Source organism: Seriola lalandi, unplaced genomic scaffold (assembly GCF_002814215.2).
Source record: "Seriola lalandi dorsalis isolate HSWRI2012SDOR001 ecotype SW California unplaced genomic scaffold, Sedor1 jcf7180002054947, whole genome shotgun sequence".
Classification (NCBI taxonomy): Eukaryota; Metazoa; Chordata; class Actinopteri; order Carangiformes; family Carangidae; genus Seriola; species Seriola lalandi.
This window is the reverse complement of record NW_019525498.1, coordinates 1,107,649-1,124,817: the sequence shown is the minus strand read 5'-3', so window position 1 is coordinate 1,124,817 and position 17,169 is coordinate 1,107,649. Positions and strand designations below refer to the sequence as shown.

At 40.0% G+C, this 17,169-nt stretch overlaps 1 protein-coding gene across 9 annotated transcripts in view; it reads left to right on the top strand.

The window, feature by feature from the left end:
- Positions 1 to 1,154: 1,154 nt before the first annotated feature.
- Positions 1,155 to 17,169, top strand: part of LOC111645240 (sorting nexin-14-like) — a 17,463-nt gene continuing 1,448 nt past the window's right edge. The window contains exons 1-29 of one of the 9 annotated variants that reach the window (XM_023394353.2): positions 1,155 to 1,341; positions 1,548 to 1,697; positions 2,894 to 3,014; positions 3,208 to 3,284; positions 4,261 to 4,339; positions 4,471 to 4,514; positions 4,615 to 4,702; positions 5,173 to 5,257; positions 5,681 to 5,837; positions 5,954 to 6,029; positions 6,347 to 6,391; positions 6,496 to 6,576; positions 6,716 to 6,830; positions 7,164 to 7,319; positions 7,995 to 8,119; positions 8,413 to 8,471; positions 8,690 to 8,716; positions 9,146 to 9,278; positions 9,879 to 10,065; positions 10,176 to 10,259; positions 10,359 to 10,459; positions 10,963 to 11,074; positions 11,596 to 11,636; positions 12,045 to 12,164; positions 12,828 to 12,951; positions 13,583 to 13,747; positions 14,580 to 14,675; positions 15,680 to 15,771; positions 16,486 to 16,542. In XM_023394353.2, the coding sequence (XP_023250121.1) occupies positions 1,561 to 1,697; positions 2,894 to 3,014; positions 3,208 to 3,284; positions 4,261 to 4,339; positions 4,471 to 4,514; positions 4,615 to 4,702; positions 5,173 to 5,257; positions 5,681 to 5,837; positions 5,954 to 6,029; positions 6,347 to 6,391; positions 6,496 to 6,576; positions 6,716 to 6,830; positions 7,164 to 7,319; positions 7,995 to 8,119; positions 8,413 to 8,471; positions 8,690 to 8,716; positions 9,146 to 9,278; positions 9,879 to 10,065; positions 10,176 to 10,259; positions 10,359 to 10,459; positions 10,963 to 11,074; positions 11,596 to 11,636; positions 12,045 to 12,164; positions 12,828 to 12,951; positions 13,583 to 13,747; positions 14,580 to 14,675; positions 15,680 to 15,771; positions 16,486 to 16,542 (2,784 nt within the window). In that variant the 5' untranslated portion in view covers positions 1,155 to 1,341; positions 1,548 to 1,560. Of the gene's footprint in view, positions 1,342 to 1,547; positions 1,698 to 2,893; positions 3,015 to 3,204; positions 3,285 to 4,260; positions 4,340 to 4,470; positions 4,515 to 4,614; positions 4,703 to 5,172; positions 5,258 to 5,680; positions 5,838 to 5,953; positions 6,030 to 6,346; positions 6,392 to 6,495; positions 6,577 to 6,715; positions 6,831 to 7,163; positions 7,320 to 7,994; positions 8,120 to 8,412; positions 8,472 to 8,689; positions 8,717 to 9,145; positions 9,279 to 9,878; positions 10,066 to 10,172; positions 10,260 to 10,358; positions 10,460 to 10,962; positions 11,075 to 11,595; positions 11,637 to 12,044; positions 12,165 to 12,827; positions 12,952 to 13,582; positions 13,748 to 14,579; positions 14,676 to 15,679; positions 15,772 to 16,485; positions 16,543 to 17,169 lie in introns of all 9 variants that reach the window. The other 8 variants (XM_023394350.2, XM_023394351.2, XM_023394352.2 and 5 more) reach the window with 8 other exon arrangements.

Here is a 17,169-nt window from a genome sequence, read left to right as displayed (position 1 = left end):
AGTGGTGGAAGCCCCTTTAAATGTATGGGTCTGGCATCTAGTCCTTTAAATTAAATAGAACTCATCCACATTTTTACCCACACATCTACAAAACATAACTGTAATAAAAATAATAAATTAAACTTAAATATATTTTTAAATGTCAACAGGTCGTTGAATGAACATTTGATAATAATTTAAGTCACTACTGACGCGCTTTAAATTTACCAAAACCTGGGATCGCCCCGAAACGGAAATGGCGTGGACTGGATTTAGGGTTGCCATGTCCGCATAGCAAAACGACGCTTTTGGTGCGTTGTTTGTGTTCAGAGAGTAGCTGTGTGGCAATTTTACTCAGCAAATAATTTGTGAATAACAACAAGTAACGACTTTTGAATTAATAAAAGTATCAAATTAATTACAGACACAACATCCAGCATAACTGACATATTTGGTGTGCATAAAGTAACGACAAACATAAAATATAAACAAGCATAATAATACAGAGAAAGAGAGGAAAAGTTAACTTTCAAATACTTTAAATTGTTTTGATTAATATAAATAAATCTTAAATCAATATATTAAAATATTCAAAAAAAAAATTTAAAAACAATTTGAGATTACACTAAAATAGAGGTGAAGTCATTAGCTGACTGATAGAATATAAACTACCAACTGTTTTGGTAATAGATCAAGTCAAATTTCAAGCTAAAATGTCATAAAAATAAATTTTTCTAGGTGCAGCTTTTCCAGTAGTAATATGTTTTGTGTTATTCTTTATTTTTTGTAGCAAACCTTGAATATTTTTTCTAACTATGTGTTTATCGAAATAAAAACAATGTCTGAAGATGTTACTCTGGGCTCTGGGAAATTGTGCTGCTATTTTTCTAAAATATTTTTTTCTGATATTAACCCTGTTTTGTAGAGTTAAATAAGACAGTTCTTCATGAAAAAGAACCTATTCGTTTTATCTATTTCAAAATAATGGGTGATTACATTGTGGGCTTGCAAACTCAATCTGATTAACCTACTATTGTTTGCCATGTAATCCCATTAAATTTGGTTTCAAGAGTAGAAGAAGGTTTTCGTCTTTACAAACAAACCTTTTATTTTTAAGGCCGTTAACAAGTCGCTATTACTTGTTTCCGTCGACAGATCTGGCAACCCGGGTGGATTAGAAAACATTCCATCTGTCAAGGAAGTCGGTCGGGACTTTCAAAAAATGGAAAACATGAAGTAAAAACTTTCGCAATTGAAGAAAGTAACTTGAATTAAGGACTGGTCTGGCCACCAGCCGAAGACTTCACCTATGGATAAGATGTGTTTTATTATATGAAGAAGCTCGTCGATAGTCTTGTCGCTGTAAGTTAAAGCGTTAACCGCTGACCTGAAAACTAACGTTAACCGTTAACCTAGCTAAAACGACTCGGGTTAGCTAACTTCGACATGGTTTAAACTTGATTTTCAGACGGGTAACTTCACTATATGTAGGTTTTTAATGCTTTAAACAGACCAAAACGTGCCCGTTTAGTGTTAACTTGTATGAAATGTGTTTCCCCCGCCCACAGCTCCGCTGAAAGGATGGCAGGTATTTTAACGTATGTGGAGGATTTGAAGCGGGGACTGAAGATCGACGTGCTGAGAGAAGCGGGACGGCAGTACCCGGTCTTCTGCTTCCTGCTGCTGTGCATGCTCTCTCTCACCGTGCTGCTCAACAGGTAACATGTTAAACGATAAAGTGAGCTGGGGAGTGTCAGATTATCAGCTGAAACACTGGGTGGTGGGTCATGTGATGTCTGGAGGAGTGTGACCTGCTGCTGATACCTGATCAGAGCAGAGCTGTTTATCTGTTTCACCCAGTGTTGTTGTTTGTGTTTAATCTGGACTCTCACGTTTAGATTAAAGGCTGTCATTAGTCACCTGCATGCATTCTTTAAACCTGATTAATTAACAGTTATGTTTCAAGTTGAATTCACTATTTAGTCCATGGACAGACTGACACACCGAGGCCCTGAGCACAGACATGTAGAAGCTTCCCTATATAGGAGAAAGTCATTGTAGTTGTTTTACACCTTTGTGGCTGCTTACATCACTTTGTGGTTGTGTTATGTCACTATGTGGTCATGTTGCATCCCCTTGTAGTAGTCTCTTGTCTCTGTGCAATTGATTTACGTCACTATATGGTCACGTTGCATCTCTTTGTGCTCATTTTGTGTCTATTTAAGGATGTTTTATGTCACATTGTGGTCATGTTATGCCTATAGTATTTCAAGTCTAGTATTTTAAGTCACTTTATGGTCATTTTGTATTCCCTTGTGGTACTTCTGTGTCTCTTAGTGGTTGTTTTACGTCACTTTGTGCTGTTTTGATTCTCTTTGTATTTTTTTGATTGACATCCCATTAAAAAACAGTATCAGTCGCCTCAATCTGAGGCTCCAACCTACAGTCCCCAGAGTCCCTGGGTTAGCGCCTGGTAGCCTTGTTCAATAATCAATCCAAGGTTAAATCAGTATCCATGTGCATTCAAAAAACACCCTGGTAATTATCATTGTTTAGTACACTGCTTACTTGACAAATAAACTGATTTCTCAATAACAGCAACAATTCAGGGTACAAAATAACATTTTAGATAATGAAATTAAAGAATGTCAATGATTGATGTCAGCTGTAAGTGAAACTTAAAAAGGACTCAACCATGAAACTGAAGGACTGTTGCATGCTGAAGAAGGCGTAGCTGAAATGTCTGTGCATTTTTACTTGTATAACTCAAGGCACCAGGGGGATGGTCATGGGTGCAATACAAACACAGTGACCACAAGGAGGAGCCAAAGATTAAATGCTGATTAATGTTTCTTTGCATTGTATTTGAGCACTGTTATTAGGTCACTTTTAATGCTGTATAATCTGCCTCCAGGTATATCCACATCCTGATGGTCTTCTGGTCGTTCCTGGCTGGTGTCATCACTTTCTACTGCTCCCTCGGACCAGAGTCTCTTCTCCCAAACATCCTCTTCACCATAAAGCCAAGAAGCAAAGTAGGTTGTAACTTGCATGTGTTAAAGTTGAGTTTTATTTATATGAGGGTCGCTCTGTAGAGGAGTGTGTTGTTTCCTTACATGGAGATGTTTCCAGTGATTAAGTGGCAGCTGAGAAAATAGCTGATGATATTTTATAGTGTTCGATTTAACACTAAATTAAACTGATGATTTATATTTTCTCCTCCAGCAGCAGCAGCAGGAGCAGGAGCTGTTTCCTCTGGGCAACAGCTGTGCTGTGTGTGGGAAGGTCAAGTGCAAACGTCACCGGTACGTTCACAAGCAGATAATGTTGCTGGTCAACTCCTCTTTGTTAATTTGGCAGCTATAGTTACTAGTTACTTGGCTGATAAAGACTTTACATACGCCGATGTGTTGTAGCAGAATATAAAGTACTTAAATCAGCTCTGTCTCAACCAACTTTAACTGTAAAACATTGCTCACACATTAATGAATCAGTAATTATAATTAAATAATATAACGTTGTCTCAATACACCTTTTTGCTAGATAATGAAAATGTTTATTTATGATACCTTCAGTATGTTTTGATCTGCGCTTTTACGTAATGAAGATTCTGAATGCAGGACCTTCAGTTGTGATGGAGTATTTTTAAATAGTTGTTTTCATACTTTTAATCAAGTTCTTCTTCTACCACTTTTCCATAATCAAAGATAATTGTGATAATGAATGATATGATTCCTTTCTTTAAATTATTTTTTCATGTTATTGACATTTCAAAAGCACAAGTACATTCTGCACTAGTTTGCCACCTAGTGGATATTGTTAAACAGTGCTGCTGAGGACAGATACATTTCTACCCAAGCCATTATTAATGATGATGGGCTTCTGATAAAGTCACTTTATCTGTGTTGTTTAATGTCATAAATAATGGATGACTTACAGACACACACAGCATCAATGACTCCAGACCCAGAGGCAGTTCAAAGTGAAGTTCCCCCTCACAGACAAACAGGATGAAGGAACTGAAAACAGGCAAATTACAATTACCAAAAACAGAAAGCAAAACAAAAGACAAGGGGTTCTTTAAGCCATCACAAATCTTGTTTGTTGACTGTAGAGGTTTTTATTGAATAACCTCCTTTCAGCCTCTGACAGCAGTCACTAGTGTTTGGACTTTACCTGGAGTGGATTCCACTCTGGTGTTGCTTATGATCACTGTGTTTTTCAAGTGTTCATTCAAGAAACAGGCACTAAGAACATGCACAAATATTTTGTTCTTTGCAGGCCGACGCTGCTCCTTGAAAATTACCAGCCATGGTTGGAGCTGAAGGTTAATTCAAAAGTGGACGCTTCAGTAGCAGAGGTAGGTCGATGGATGGTTCAACGTCAGCGGTTTTTATACAGAAAAAATGTCTCTGACATTCTGACAAAACTCTGAAAAACATCGACTCAACCTTCTGATCTGATCTGACCTGTTCTGTCCCCATCCTGCAGGTGTTCGAGTTAGTGCTGGAGAACTTTGTCTACCCCTGGTACAGGTATGAAGAGAAATCCCAGAGTGTTTTATCGTCTGAAGAAGGTGGATTTTTACAGACTTATGTAGGAGTTTGTTTTTAAACTTCCTCCTCTGGTTTTCAGGGACATCACAGATGATGAAGCATGTGTTGACGAACTGAGGATGACCTTTCGCTTCTTCGCTTCAGTGCTCGTCCGCCGAGCTCAGAAGGTGACGCTTAATCACTCTTCAGCAAAGATGGAGCAGTTAGCAGATGTTTAGCTTGATGTGCTCTCGTAAAAGACTTGATGTTGTTGCAGCAATCCTGGTTTTTCATGATGGTTTTTCAAAGACTAATTTACACAGAAGGTCAGAAAACTCAAATGCAGGTTATTGTGTCACCGGAAAACAATTTCATGGTTCTCTCACTCTCCTGCACACGGCTCTGGTCCGCTCATATCCAATTATGCTGCAAACACCAGGAGGTTGTAAAGTCTCACAATCATGCAGATTTAGGTGCAAACAAAACACATTCTAAATCAGTACGTTTTTACTTACAGCACTGAGTTTACCATCTTCTGTTGATGTTTGTTCATTCATGATGAAACTTTGGTCGCAGGCTAACTGTGAAGTGTTCTCAGTCGCAGTTTACTTGTTATTTCTTTTGTGCGTTTCACTGATTCGGGACATCTTTTTGGCAGGTCGACATCCCCGCTGTGTTTGCAGACAAAGTGATGAAAGCTGCAATGAAGCACATTGAAATTATTGAAAAAGCTCGAGAAAAAGGTAAGTACATATATTCACTTTCACATTCTTGCATATATTAATATTAATCGTTTCTCTTTTTAATTTTAACTTCAGGTTTGACTGCTGACAGTTTAGCTATAAATCTGGAAATGGTGACAGTTTTCTCTCCACTGAACTAGAACTGAAACAGTTAACCTCTGTACAACGATAAAAATGAGTGACCTTTGATGATGCAGCCAAATTGATAAGTGAAAATGTGTTTCCACCTCGTGTGTGTGGTCTGATTTTATTTGTCAGGTTGTTACGTCGTCTTACACCAGTTATCAAACACAGCAAACCTGTGAGAACTGGCAGGAGGTGTTCATATGTTCTTTAAGCCCAGTTGTGTGATGCTGGGTTTAATATCCACTGTGTTGTGATGTTATATTGTGTGTGTGTGTGTGTGTGTGTGTGTGTCTGCAGTGAACAGTGTGGAGGGTTTACAGCAGGCAGCTCTGGATGAATACGGCCCCGAACTTCACACTGCTCTGCGCAGCCGGAAAGACGAGCTGTTTTACCTGAGGAAGCTGACTGAGATGCTGTTTCCCTACGTCATGCCTCCCAAAGCCACAGACTGCAGGTAGGGAGACACAAACAGAGACTGACCAACCTCCTTCCCAGGCTGGACTTTGAATTTGGGAAGATCTGTCTCCTTAAATGTAAAAGTTGTAACCAGTGGTTTTTGTCTTGGCTCAGGTCTCTGGCTCTGTTGCTGCGGGAGGTGATGGCCGGATCTGTCATCCTACCAACCATGGACTTCATGGCTGACCCTGTGAGTAGAACAGGACTATGTGTGTTGACAGTTTAACGAATGAGCTGCTCGTATTCTTCTTTTAATCCTGTAAAACTTGAAATTAGTGGAGAGTGTTTGGCTTCACCAAATGAAACCACAGACAGGTGGAGAAACACTTCATCTGGCCATTAAAGTGGTGATGTTACAGCTCTAATAACGCCTCCTAACTGCATAAAATAGCCTGGTGCTACACAGGGAAGTAACTCAAGAAAATAACTTGATGTTAATTATTTAGACATTTTAATGCAATTAAATCAGGACTGTAAGAGAACCTGTTGTTTCTCTTTGTTGTCCAGGATACTGTGAACCTCATGGTGCTCATATTCGTTGATGACACTCCAGTAAGTGAGACTGTTTCCTTATATCTGAGTCATGTACGTTCAGATAAATCAACTTCTAAATCATCTCATTACTTTGCTCATTTAAATATCTCCTGCATCTGCAGCCAGAACCAGCCACAGAACCTCCGTCTTCCCTGGTTCCATTTTTACAGAAGTTCGCCGACGTCAGCAACAAAAAGCCGTCGGTGAGTATCTCTGTGAGGGAGGACGAGACTTCACAGATTTAATTTAGTCCAACCAGCCACTTCCTATTCTGTGGATCTGTGTGTCGTCTTTTATTTCTTCTGTGATGTGCACAACTAGACGTCTGTCTCCGCTTGGCAGGTGCTGAAGATGGAGCTGAGGGAGATCAGGAATCAGCAGGATCTCCTCTTTCGCTTCATAAACTTCCTGAAGCAGGAAGGAGCTGTGCATGTGCTGCAGTTCTGCCTCGCTGTGGGTGAGAACAACCGTCACACATGCAGAAAATGTTGCTGCACATTTAATCATTTATTAATGGCTTGGTAACCTAGATTATCTTTAAATAATAACTAGCTTTGAAAGCCTGTTGCAATCAAAGTTAAGTAGTTGGATAACCCGCCGGACCTCTGTGTTTCCAAGTAACCACTAACTGGTTCATCTATGAATCCATCCAGTTTCTAACCCCCTTATCCCGAAGAGTTATTTCTCCATAGTTATTGGAAACAAACCTGACATGCGTTTCTTTGCACTGATGAAAAACCGTGAGAGTAACTCTGGGATAGAAAGGTGATATGTTGAGTTTTTCCTCCAGAGGAGTTCAACGATAAGATCCTGAGTCCGGAGCTGAGTGACTCCGAGCTGCAGCGTCTGCACGGCGAGGTGCTGCACATCTACGAGACCTACTGCCTGGACGAAAGCATCGACAAGATCAGCTTCGACCCGTTCATCGTGGAAGAGATAAAGAACAGTAAGACGATACGACCGTCACCATGGTGCTGGGCTTTCCTCTTTTTTTGGCTTTAAAGCAGAGCAGCTGTGGACTCACGACGTCATAACTCAGCCTTAATGTGTTTTTCACAGTTCACTGAAGACAGTCAGAATCTCTTAAAACACTGAGGTGATGGAGGTTTTTGTAGATGTGTCTCTTCCACGACGGTTTGATGATCCTGAAGCAGTTGAAGTGAATATCTCTGTATTTATAGACTAATTAATAATTATGATTAATGCTAATTTACTGAACACTTTTGATATTATCATTCATGCATTGCCATCAAAAACATACAACCTACAAAACCAAAAGTGGATCTGTAGAGAAAGTGTTCACTGGACTTGTGGGATAATTAAAGAAGGACTTAACTTTTGCTGACCTCCAGTGATTTCACTACTCACCTGGCTGCAGTGATGTACAGGTGTACTCCAGGACATTGTGACATCACCGCTGGTTGTGGTCAGAGGTCAAACAGACAGGACAGTGATACGTTGCTTTCAGCCTGGTGTTAAGTTCCTCTATAAACAATTTAGAACGCAGCGCTGCTTGTGTACAAACCCGTGTAGTTTCCTTCCTGTTTGTTTCCACCATAAAAGATCCATCTTTCTACACAGAGAGCGGTTTGATTTAAGCTCCCTGTGTCCTCCCTCTCAGTTGCTAAAGGTCCGTACGGTGGTGTGGTGAAGCTGCAGACCATGCGCTGCCTGTTTGAGGCGTACGAACATGTGCTGTCTCTGCTGGAGAGAGTCTTCACCCCCATGTTCTGCCACAGCGATGAAGTAAGAGCTTTGCTTTCACAAGTAACCGAGAGTAGGAATGAAGACACTGAGTGACTGTGTATTCAAAATATAGACTTAGAGTATTTGTCAGTGTTGAAAGGTAACGAAGCATATTTATATTTGTACTTGTTTCAGATACTGGAATATTTCCATCTAGTGATTCTACTTCACGACATTACATTGCAATATTTTGCTTTTAACTACATCACATTAGCTACTAGTGAGTCATGTTATAAAACATTAGAGGTACACTGAGGCCAGGACTGCACTGACTGTCTCCTCTCTGTGTTCAGTACTTCAGGCACCTGCTGAGAGGAGCCGAGTCTCTGACGAGGAACTCAAGAATCAACAGGTTTGTTTCATGTGGAAATCACAGAAAACAGAAATTTAAAAATGAATTGAGATCTTATTGATGCACATTATATGATCAGCGCCATAATTATTGAACAGTAAGGTGAACCGGCTCATTTCATAGTCATAGTGAGGTTTTGATTCATTCATAATGACAGTTCATTTTATTGTACGAGTTTTGTCCAAACCGTCATTAGCTGCTTGTGCGTCTTATTCCAGAAATAGCTTCAGTTTGGAAGAAAACAGGTAAGTAGGTGTTCGGCATGTCACCTGTCTGCACAGAGTCTGCTGGATGCAAAGAGCAGAATGCATTATGATGCATGCTGGCATGCAGTGTCAAAGAGAAACAGCTTGGTTGCAAATTACACACGAGCTTTCAGGAGCGACGCGCTGCTGCGGCCGGTGGATGAAAAAGGCCTGTAGTTGTCACAGCCGTCCTGTTTTACTGCACGTGTGCTGCACACCTGATGCAGCGTTTCAATTGTCACATGGTGCAGAGTGAAAGGCTCTGTCAGGTGATTTTTACAAATGTGATAGATGAATATTTATCTTCAAGGACCAGCAACAGAGCAGAGGAAGAGGGAACCGTTTCAGAGCAGTTAATAGCAGAGACGTGAAGATAGAAGCATGTGACAGGAAAAAAAGTCTGAGTTCGTTTTCTCTGTTCTCTTCTAGAAACACGTCAAAGCGAGGGGAGTCGTTCGGCATCAGCAGAATCGGCAACAAAATCAAAGGTGTGTTCAAGAGCACGACCATGGAGGGTGCCATGCTGCCGCCGAGCGCCATGAACGAGATTGACGACGATTTGGTGAGTGAGAGACTCGGCGATGATGTTACGACCCTTGGTTTGTGCTCAGTAGAAATTTCTCTAAGACAATACAATTAAGATTTTCACTTTAATTTTTTTTAAAGAAATAACAATTAATAAGAAAATTTTTCTGATCACAAATGACCTTTGTGAAAATGGATTATTGATTAGTCGCCTCTTTGTTAGACAGCTGCTTCTGTGCTCTGAAAACATCAAGCTGTGATGAGAATCAGCGACACTTCGGCCGCTCTTCGTGCCTCCGCACTCATTTATTCCTTCTTTCAATCAGTCCATTTTTCCATTAACAACTGTGTCATCCAGTCCTACAAAAATATGCACATGTACTGTATTTAAAACATAAACAAAAATACACAGGATCATGATGGATCTGTTTCTTGATGACATATTTTTTCCATGTGAATGTGGTTTAGCAGGAACTGTAAGATTTTAATTAGACTGTGATTTATTTTCTTTAAAATTAGTTGTTCCAAAATAACCCCCACACACTTCAGGTAATATCGTATCTTAAATATTTGCCTGAATTCATTTATGAGTCTGACAGTGTCATTTGTTCCTGTTTGACTCTTCTTGTTGCTGCAGGTGGAGGAGGCCACCGTCGTGATGGAGGACGATTCCCCCGCCGAGCCGGCCGGCACACCGGGCACCCAGAGGAACCTGTCGGCCTGGATCATCACCATCCCCTACATCGACATCTATGACGACGAGGTCAAGAGGGAGAGGATCCCCGTCTTCTGCATCGATGTGGAACGCAACGATAGGAAGGAAGGTGAGAGCTTCGGTCTGCGCCGTCGTCTGTCTAATTAACAGCCGTGCTGCAGCTCATCTGATCCCTGATCAGCACGTGACCATGTTGCGATTCTCTTTTGTTCTTAGTAGTCGGTCATGAAACTGAGAAGTGGTCGGTCTACAGAAGATACATGGAGTTCTACGTACTAGAATCCAAACTCACTGAATTCCACGGTAAAGTTTTAGCTGCTTTTTGTTGGTGATGTTCCCTTTATATTAAAGCTCCATCATGCGTCTCCAAACTGTGTCTCATATTAAATGTTTTCTTTCCAGGCACATTTGCAGATGCACAGCTTCCATCCAAAAGAATCATCGGACCAAAGAATTATGAATTCCTCTCATCAAAAAGGGAAGAGTTTGAGGAATATTTGCAGGTATTCCACCTGGACACTAACATGAATATCTATTGGAGTTAATAATTACAGTGTATTTTTTTCTAGTTTTTGCTGTTTAATGGCTCTTTGGTGTGAAGTCTGATTGTTTTTGTAAGACTTCGCAGAGATTCGTGAGGTCTCATTAACTGAATTTAACTTTAGTGCTTTATACATTTGTATATTGGCACCAGAGGGCAGTAAAACAAAACATTGTTAGGGAGATATTAAATGACTGAGTCAAGGGTGTTTACTTTAATTATGAACATTTAAAATCAAGTAACAACGTTTTAATGTTTACACATGTAAAAGTTTCCCTTACAAATCAAAATTGTCTCATGATTAGAGGAAATAAGAATTTCTTATTTATTCTCACTCATTGTGTAGATGCATACAGGAGTGTTTTTCTGTTTGTACGTGGCCTGGTGGCAGATGTTGAAGCTTGTATTCTGAGGAAGAACATCAGTTAAACAACTAAAGCTCCTGGTGTTTGTGTTTGTGTCCAGAGGCTCCTGCAGCATCCAGAGCTCAGTAACAGTCAGCTGCTGGCAGACTTCCTGTCTCCTCATAGCATGGAGTCTCAGTTCCTGGACAGGATGCTGCCTGATGTCAACCTTGGTAAGTAGCAATATATATTCCCTCCAGGAGCTGGAGAGCACGAGTCTTACTACAGAGATGTAAGATGTCTTCAGTCAGATTTAAGGGAAAACACATTAATTGTGATGATATAAATTCATCATGTTATCATTCCATAAGGAAAACCTCAATTTAAAACTAATACAGTCAGTCATTCATGCTTTTGTTTTGGTCTCTAGTTACTTGATTTTCAGTTAAATTATTCTACATGTGACTTTGCATCTATTTCCTTTGCCCTGCTGTAAGAAAACGTTGTTATGAATATTGTGTACAATGATTACAATCATGTCACCCAGACGTGCTGCCACAGAATAAATATATTTTTCACATTTTCCATCAGGTCATAGTGTCTTTGAACTGGCCTTTAGCTGGCCAGGCCTCTCTGACCTCTGACCTCTTTCTTTGTTCACGTCCTTCTGCCTTTTCTTCAGTGATCAGTACTTTCACTTTTCCTTCATATTTCCAGCGTTATTTACTAACTAATTAGAGTTTTTGTTTCACAGGGAAAATTTTCAAGTCTGTACCAGGGAAGCTGATAAAGGAGGTGAGCTGAAACTCTGTTGTAAAGATGATTTATTTGTCCTTCCTTACCTCCATGTAGATTTAAAGTCTACTCTCCTGTTTCCAGTCTTCATACTGAGCTAACAGGCTTCCTGCTGCTGCTTCAGATTTACTGAACTTTACCTTCTCATTTAAATCTTAGAAAGAAACTAAATAAATAGATATATTTCCAGCATCTGTGCGTTATTATTCTGCCTGTTAGAGATTCATCACTAAGGCTGGAATCTGGCCACGATGGTTAAGTGGTGTTAAGGTGTCTCTATTTCACTCTTCAGTTTGCCGACACACACCAGGTGTTAGTGCTGTAGCTAGTTCAACAAGGTGATGATGATGATGATGATGATGATGATGATGAAGGTGGTATTAAACACTGTGAAACTGTGTTTTCCAGAGAGGACAGAACCTGGAGCCTTTCATCCAGTCGTTCTTCAACTCCTGCGAGTCGCCCAAACCCAAACCCAGCCGGCCGGAGCTGACCATCCTCAGCCCCACGGCAGAGAACAACAAGAAGGTGAAATAAACACCAGGCTCAGTAAACGTCTCTCTCCTGCTGAAACCAGAGCAGAGGTTTTGTTATTGGCAACGTTGCTGTTGATCTCCAGAGAATGAAAAGTTCCATTTGCTCAGATCTGAGAGGAAAAGGAACATCCTCTTTTCCCAGGAAAGAATAGTCATGTTTGTTTTCATGATTAAGCTTAACTGTCTCCATGGAGACAGTTTGGATAAATGAAGGGTTGTCGCCTGTGTGTCTTGTTAGCACAATAAAGGGGGTGGATGGCTGGGAGAAAATAATAATACAGTATGTTTTTCTTTATATAGTAAAGTATCACAGCCTGGTAGAAGTTTTTCTTCTGAGCTCACTGTTGCACTGATACTTTCCTTCACCATGAACACACACTGTAGAGCAATGATGTGGTTTTAATTATTAAGAGTGGAGAAGTCAGACACATAGTTGGTTTGGGTTTTCATGGGATTTGTTGATAGTACTAAAATAAAGAAGCACTCCAGCCTTAATCTTTAAAACAGAATTACCAGTTAAATTCTTGCTACATCTTCAGTCGTTCTCTCGACGTTAGACGTGATCAGACCCTGTAGATGAATAATTCACATCTGGTGTCGTGTGATTCTTTATTTTCTTTTTACTTTATTCCTGATGATTCATTTTCACCTGCAGCTCTTCAGCAGCCTGTTCAAGAACAACGCAAACCTGTCAGAGAGTTCGGAGAGGAGAGCCAACCCCAACTACTTCATGGAGCTGCTCACTGTTCATGGCATGTATGACTACATGATGTACGTCGGTAAGTGATGGTGATGGTGCGTTTAATAAAACTCAACTAAACATGCAACAGCTTGTCAGTTTGTAACACCTCTCTCCTCTTACTGTGTTGTACGAGTTCATTTCTGTTTCATTTCCGAGGAGCAGCTGCCGTTATCACAGGGGACAGACGTTATTACAGCAAACACAGACTGTTAACTGACATAGCTTCACTAGGGAGGAGCAAAAAATGATGCATTTATACTCAGATGACCAGGTGACGATCAGGTTCCATTCAGCTGTCACCGTGTTTTATATGTGCTTTTAAAGTCAAATGAAATTACTAACATGAGGTTTGATAATGACACAGGATGAAGAGTGAGAGCTGCACCTGCTCTCACTCTCCAGATGTTTCCATGTCCGCAGTCATAAACTGAAAGGTGTCAGATGTCTTAATGACGTCCTCAATCATCACATCTGTAAATCACTCAACTTCACTGGGAAGATTTTTACTTTCATCCTGTTTTTTTCCTTATGAAAAAACACCCAGAATCTGAGAGTCATTTTACAGCTGTACGTGAGAAATGCAATATTCTTCTCAAAAACAGCTTCCTGGGAGCTGATTGCTCACAGCAAAGCGCTCCATCCTCAGATGCAGATGTTTTGATTGACAGGTCGAGTGGTGTTCCACATGCCCGACTGGCTGCATCACATTCTGGCCGCCGGGAGAATCCTGTTCAAGAACACGTTCGAGGCCTACATGGACCAGTACATGCAGTCCAAACTGCAGCAGATCCTCCAGGAGCACCGCATGGTGTCCCTCATCACACAGCTCAGAGGTGGGAAACTGCTTCTTACTAAAGACGTGTTTGTGTTAAAGAGTTAAGGTCCATTTTCTTCCTGCTGATATAATTCCAACCACCATTTCAGGGAAAACAGACTTCAGCTAACGTTTCTTTGTCAGTGGCTCAGACTCCTGATGTAAAGATATTTTACTCTTAAATAAATCATGGCACGAGGGGCCACTAAGCTTTTGTTATTATTGTATAATAATAAGTACATTTATTGCAGCACAGCACTCAGGTAACATCTCTAAGGTCTCTTTATTTTTATGCTGCTTCACTTCTCTTCACACGTAAATGTAAAAAAGACACTTTTATTTAAAAGATACAGTTTTCAGATTCAGATTTTATGCTCTAAACATATCAAGATATAATACATTTTTAGATTAAAGCCACATTTGCCAAGGCATAAGGAATCAGCATTAATAAAACACTATGTTATAAGTGTTATAAATATGTAAGTGTACTTGAATGTGGAACACCCTCTTGTGAATATATTTTACATCCAGTATTTCTACTTTTAGTGAAAGAACTTCTTCCAACGAAGGTTGTTCAGTGTCACCAAAGTGTATTTGGCTGCTCTACATCGGCTCCAATGAAACAAAACTCCAGTTCCTCCCATATTTTTTTCCAGATCTGAAGGACAGTTTAGAATTTCTTGATCAGAATTCAGTAAATGAAAAAGTTGGTAGAGACAGTTTCCCTCTCCTCTGTCACTGACTGATGGAGACAGACAGAAGGACAGAGACACGAGGTCACAGGGAGGAGAAGCTCTGACGGATCAAACTTTATTTTTCTGTTCTCTTCATGTCGTTGTTTCTTCCTGCAGACGCTGTGTTCTGTGAGGACGGCGAGGAGCGAACCACCGACGACAAACAAGTCAGAGCCAAGCAGACGTTCGAGGAGATGATGAAGTATTTACCAGGTCGGTTTGATCAGTTTTCCTTCCATTATAAGAGCCGTGTCCGTCAGATTGCTTTGGAGGTTTTCTGTCCTAATGCAGTTTAAAAGCAGCATTAATGGATTTTTTGTTCAGCTCATGTTTTACTGACATATTATCACACTCTGCAGGTGATGTAGTAAATATGATGGAAACAGAGCAACTTACTATCCCATTAGAGTTTCGTTTGTGATCTAATATTCCCTCTTTTCGCTCTGTGTTTGGTCTCTACCAACTCTTGAAAACATTATCTGTCTCTTCAGCTGCTAAATGCTGCACTGTGTTCCCCAGCTGCTCTCGCACTGTCTGTCTGCTGAGAGTGATGAGACTAAACTTTACAGTAAATATCTCAGAAAACCAAATCTTTGAGCTAAAAGTTCCTTCTTTTTAATATAAAAAAAAATATTTAGTTAATGGAGATTTAACCAGGATAAAGATGTTTAAAACAATGAGCTGATTCCTGACTTATGTTGTTTAATAAAATACAGTTGTGATATGAGAAAAAAGGTTGTTTCACTTCAGCTTTAACACCGGAGCTGATTCCAGGTGCAGCCCTGTGTTTATCAGAAAAAGTGAGGCTCTAGTTTCACTACTTCACACACACTTCTTGTTTCTGTTATCATAGACAAGTTCCAGACAAGTAGGTTGGAACATGGACTGAACAGACATTAAAGATAAATCATAGTGGCTGCTGCATACAGGTGACCACAGGACACATCAAATGATTTACATCCCAAAAAACATCCGTGAAAAGCATCAAAACATCAATAAAAAGGTGTAATGGTGAGATTTCAGCACAGATAAAAATATCCCACTAATTCATTTTGGGTGTATTATACGTTAAAACACTGGACAAGGCTGTCACCTATTATTACTACCACTAATACCATCCTCTTTCTTATACTCAGGACACTCTGCCAACAGCTCAAAGCCACGTTACAAAACTTAATTAAATTGAAGATGTGTGTGTGTTTGTTTGTTTGTGTCAGACTTTGTGGGAAAGTGCATCGGCGAGGAGGCGAAGTACGAAGGTATCCGGCTGCTCTTTGACGGTTTCCAGCAGCCGCTCCTCAACAAGCAGGTAAAGAGACAATAGGAAACAACAGAGCTGCAGTAAATGTCAGTTTGGTGAAGCTTTATTATTCTTTCGATTCAACCTGACAAACATCCTGTACTTCAGGTATCCAGTGGTTTTAATACATGTGTGTACTTGTCTCAGGTGTTGACTGTTGATTGGTGCAGTTCTTCTGTTTCTCTATTTCTATCATGTTGTAATGTCTCAGACTGAGACACAGATACAATTATTTAATAAAAAGGACTTATTATAATAACATTGTTAAAATAAACCAGACTTCCTGAGGCAGGGCTGCTTGGTATTGTTTGAAAATCTTTGAGTTCCTGTTGGATTTTTGTGATAACCTTTTTCTACAAAATAAAATTCAACAAAATAAAAGTCCTAAAATGTTAGAAGACTGAACAAGAACTATTATTATTATTATTATTATTATTATTTATTTGTGTTCAAACTAAAGAATCGATAAACATAAAAGATATATATGCACAAAACATTCACATATATACAGAAACACTTTTATATAGACTCAGATACACATGAATGTTTATGTGCATCAGAGGTAGGAAACTAAAAGCTCCTAGAGTAAAGTAGGACAATTAGATGTGATATGGCTGCGAGAACAACATAACGTTAAGGTCAAATAAGACGTGGCAGGTAGAATAAAACCAACAGTTTCCTCTCTAACAGCAGTGGTTTGTGATTTTGTCTCTGTGTCCTCAGATGACGTACGTCCTGCTGGACATCGCGGTGCAGGAGCTGTTTCCTGAACTCAGCAAGGTAAACAAGTGACAGTGGAGAATGTAAAGAAACGTTACAGGAGGAGACACAGCTCACTGTGATGTTTGAGACTGTGTACCATGAATTCTTACACAGTCAGAGCAGATGGAAATAAACAGGAGACTAAAACAGGACCTGATGTAGGAGATTCCTCATATTGTCAGTATCAATTCCCCCCAGTGTTTCACAGCAAAGGGACATGTTCTGTTCTCTGGAAAGCCTTTTTCATGAGAGGGGGAGTAAATACATTTGTCTGTATAAAATTCTTCTTAAAACATGATTGAACATAATATAAATCAGACGTGTTTCTCTCTCCAGTTGAGGCATATAAAGGCCCTTCCTGCTATTTGAGAATTTACGATGTTCACTACTGAGCTGGAGTGAGAGTGTGGTTAGCTTAGCTTAGCTTAAAGAATAGAAGCCTGTAAAACTCACTGACTGATGTGCTATTTTAAAGAAATGTAAAAACCAGTTTGGGATGTCATGGTAACAACAGAGTTGATGACGACGGTTTTAGAAACCTGGGTGTGATTGGAGTGAGCTGCAAACACTCACCACACCCAGCTGTTGTTCAAAGCACTTCTTTGCCCCTAAAACCAAAACTTTTAATTTTTAATCACTGTGTGA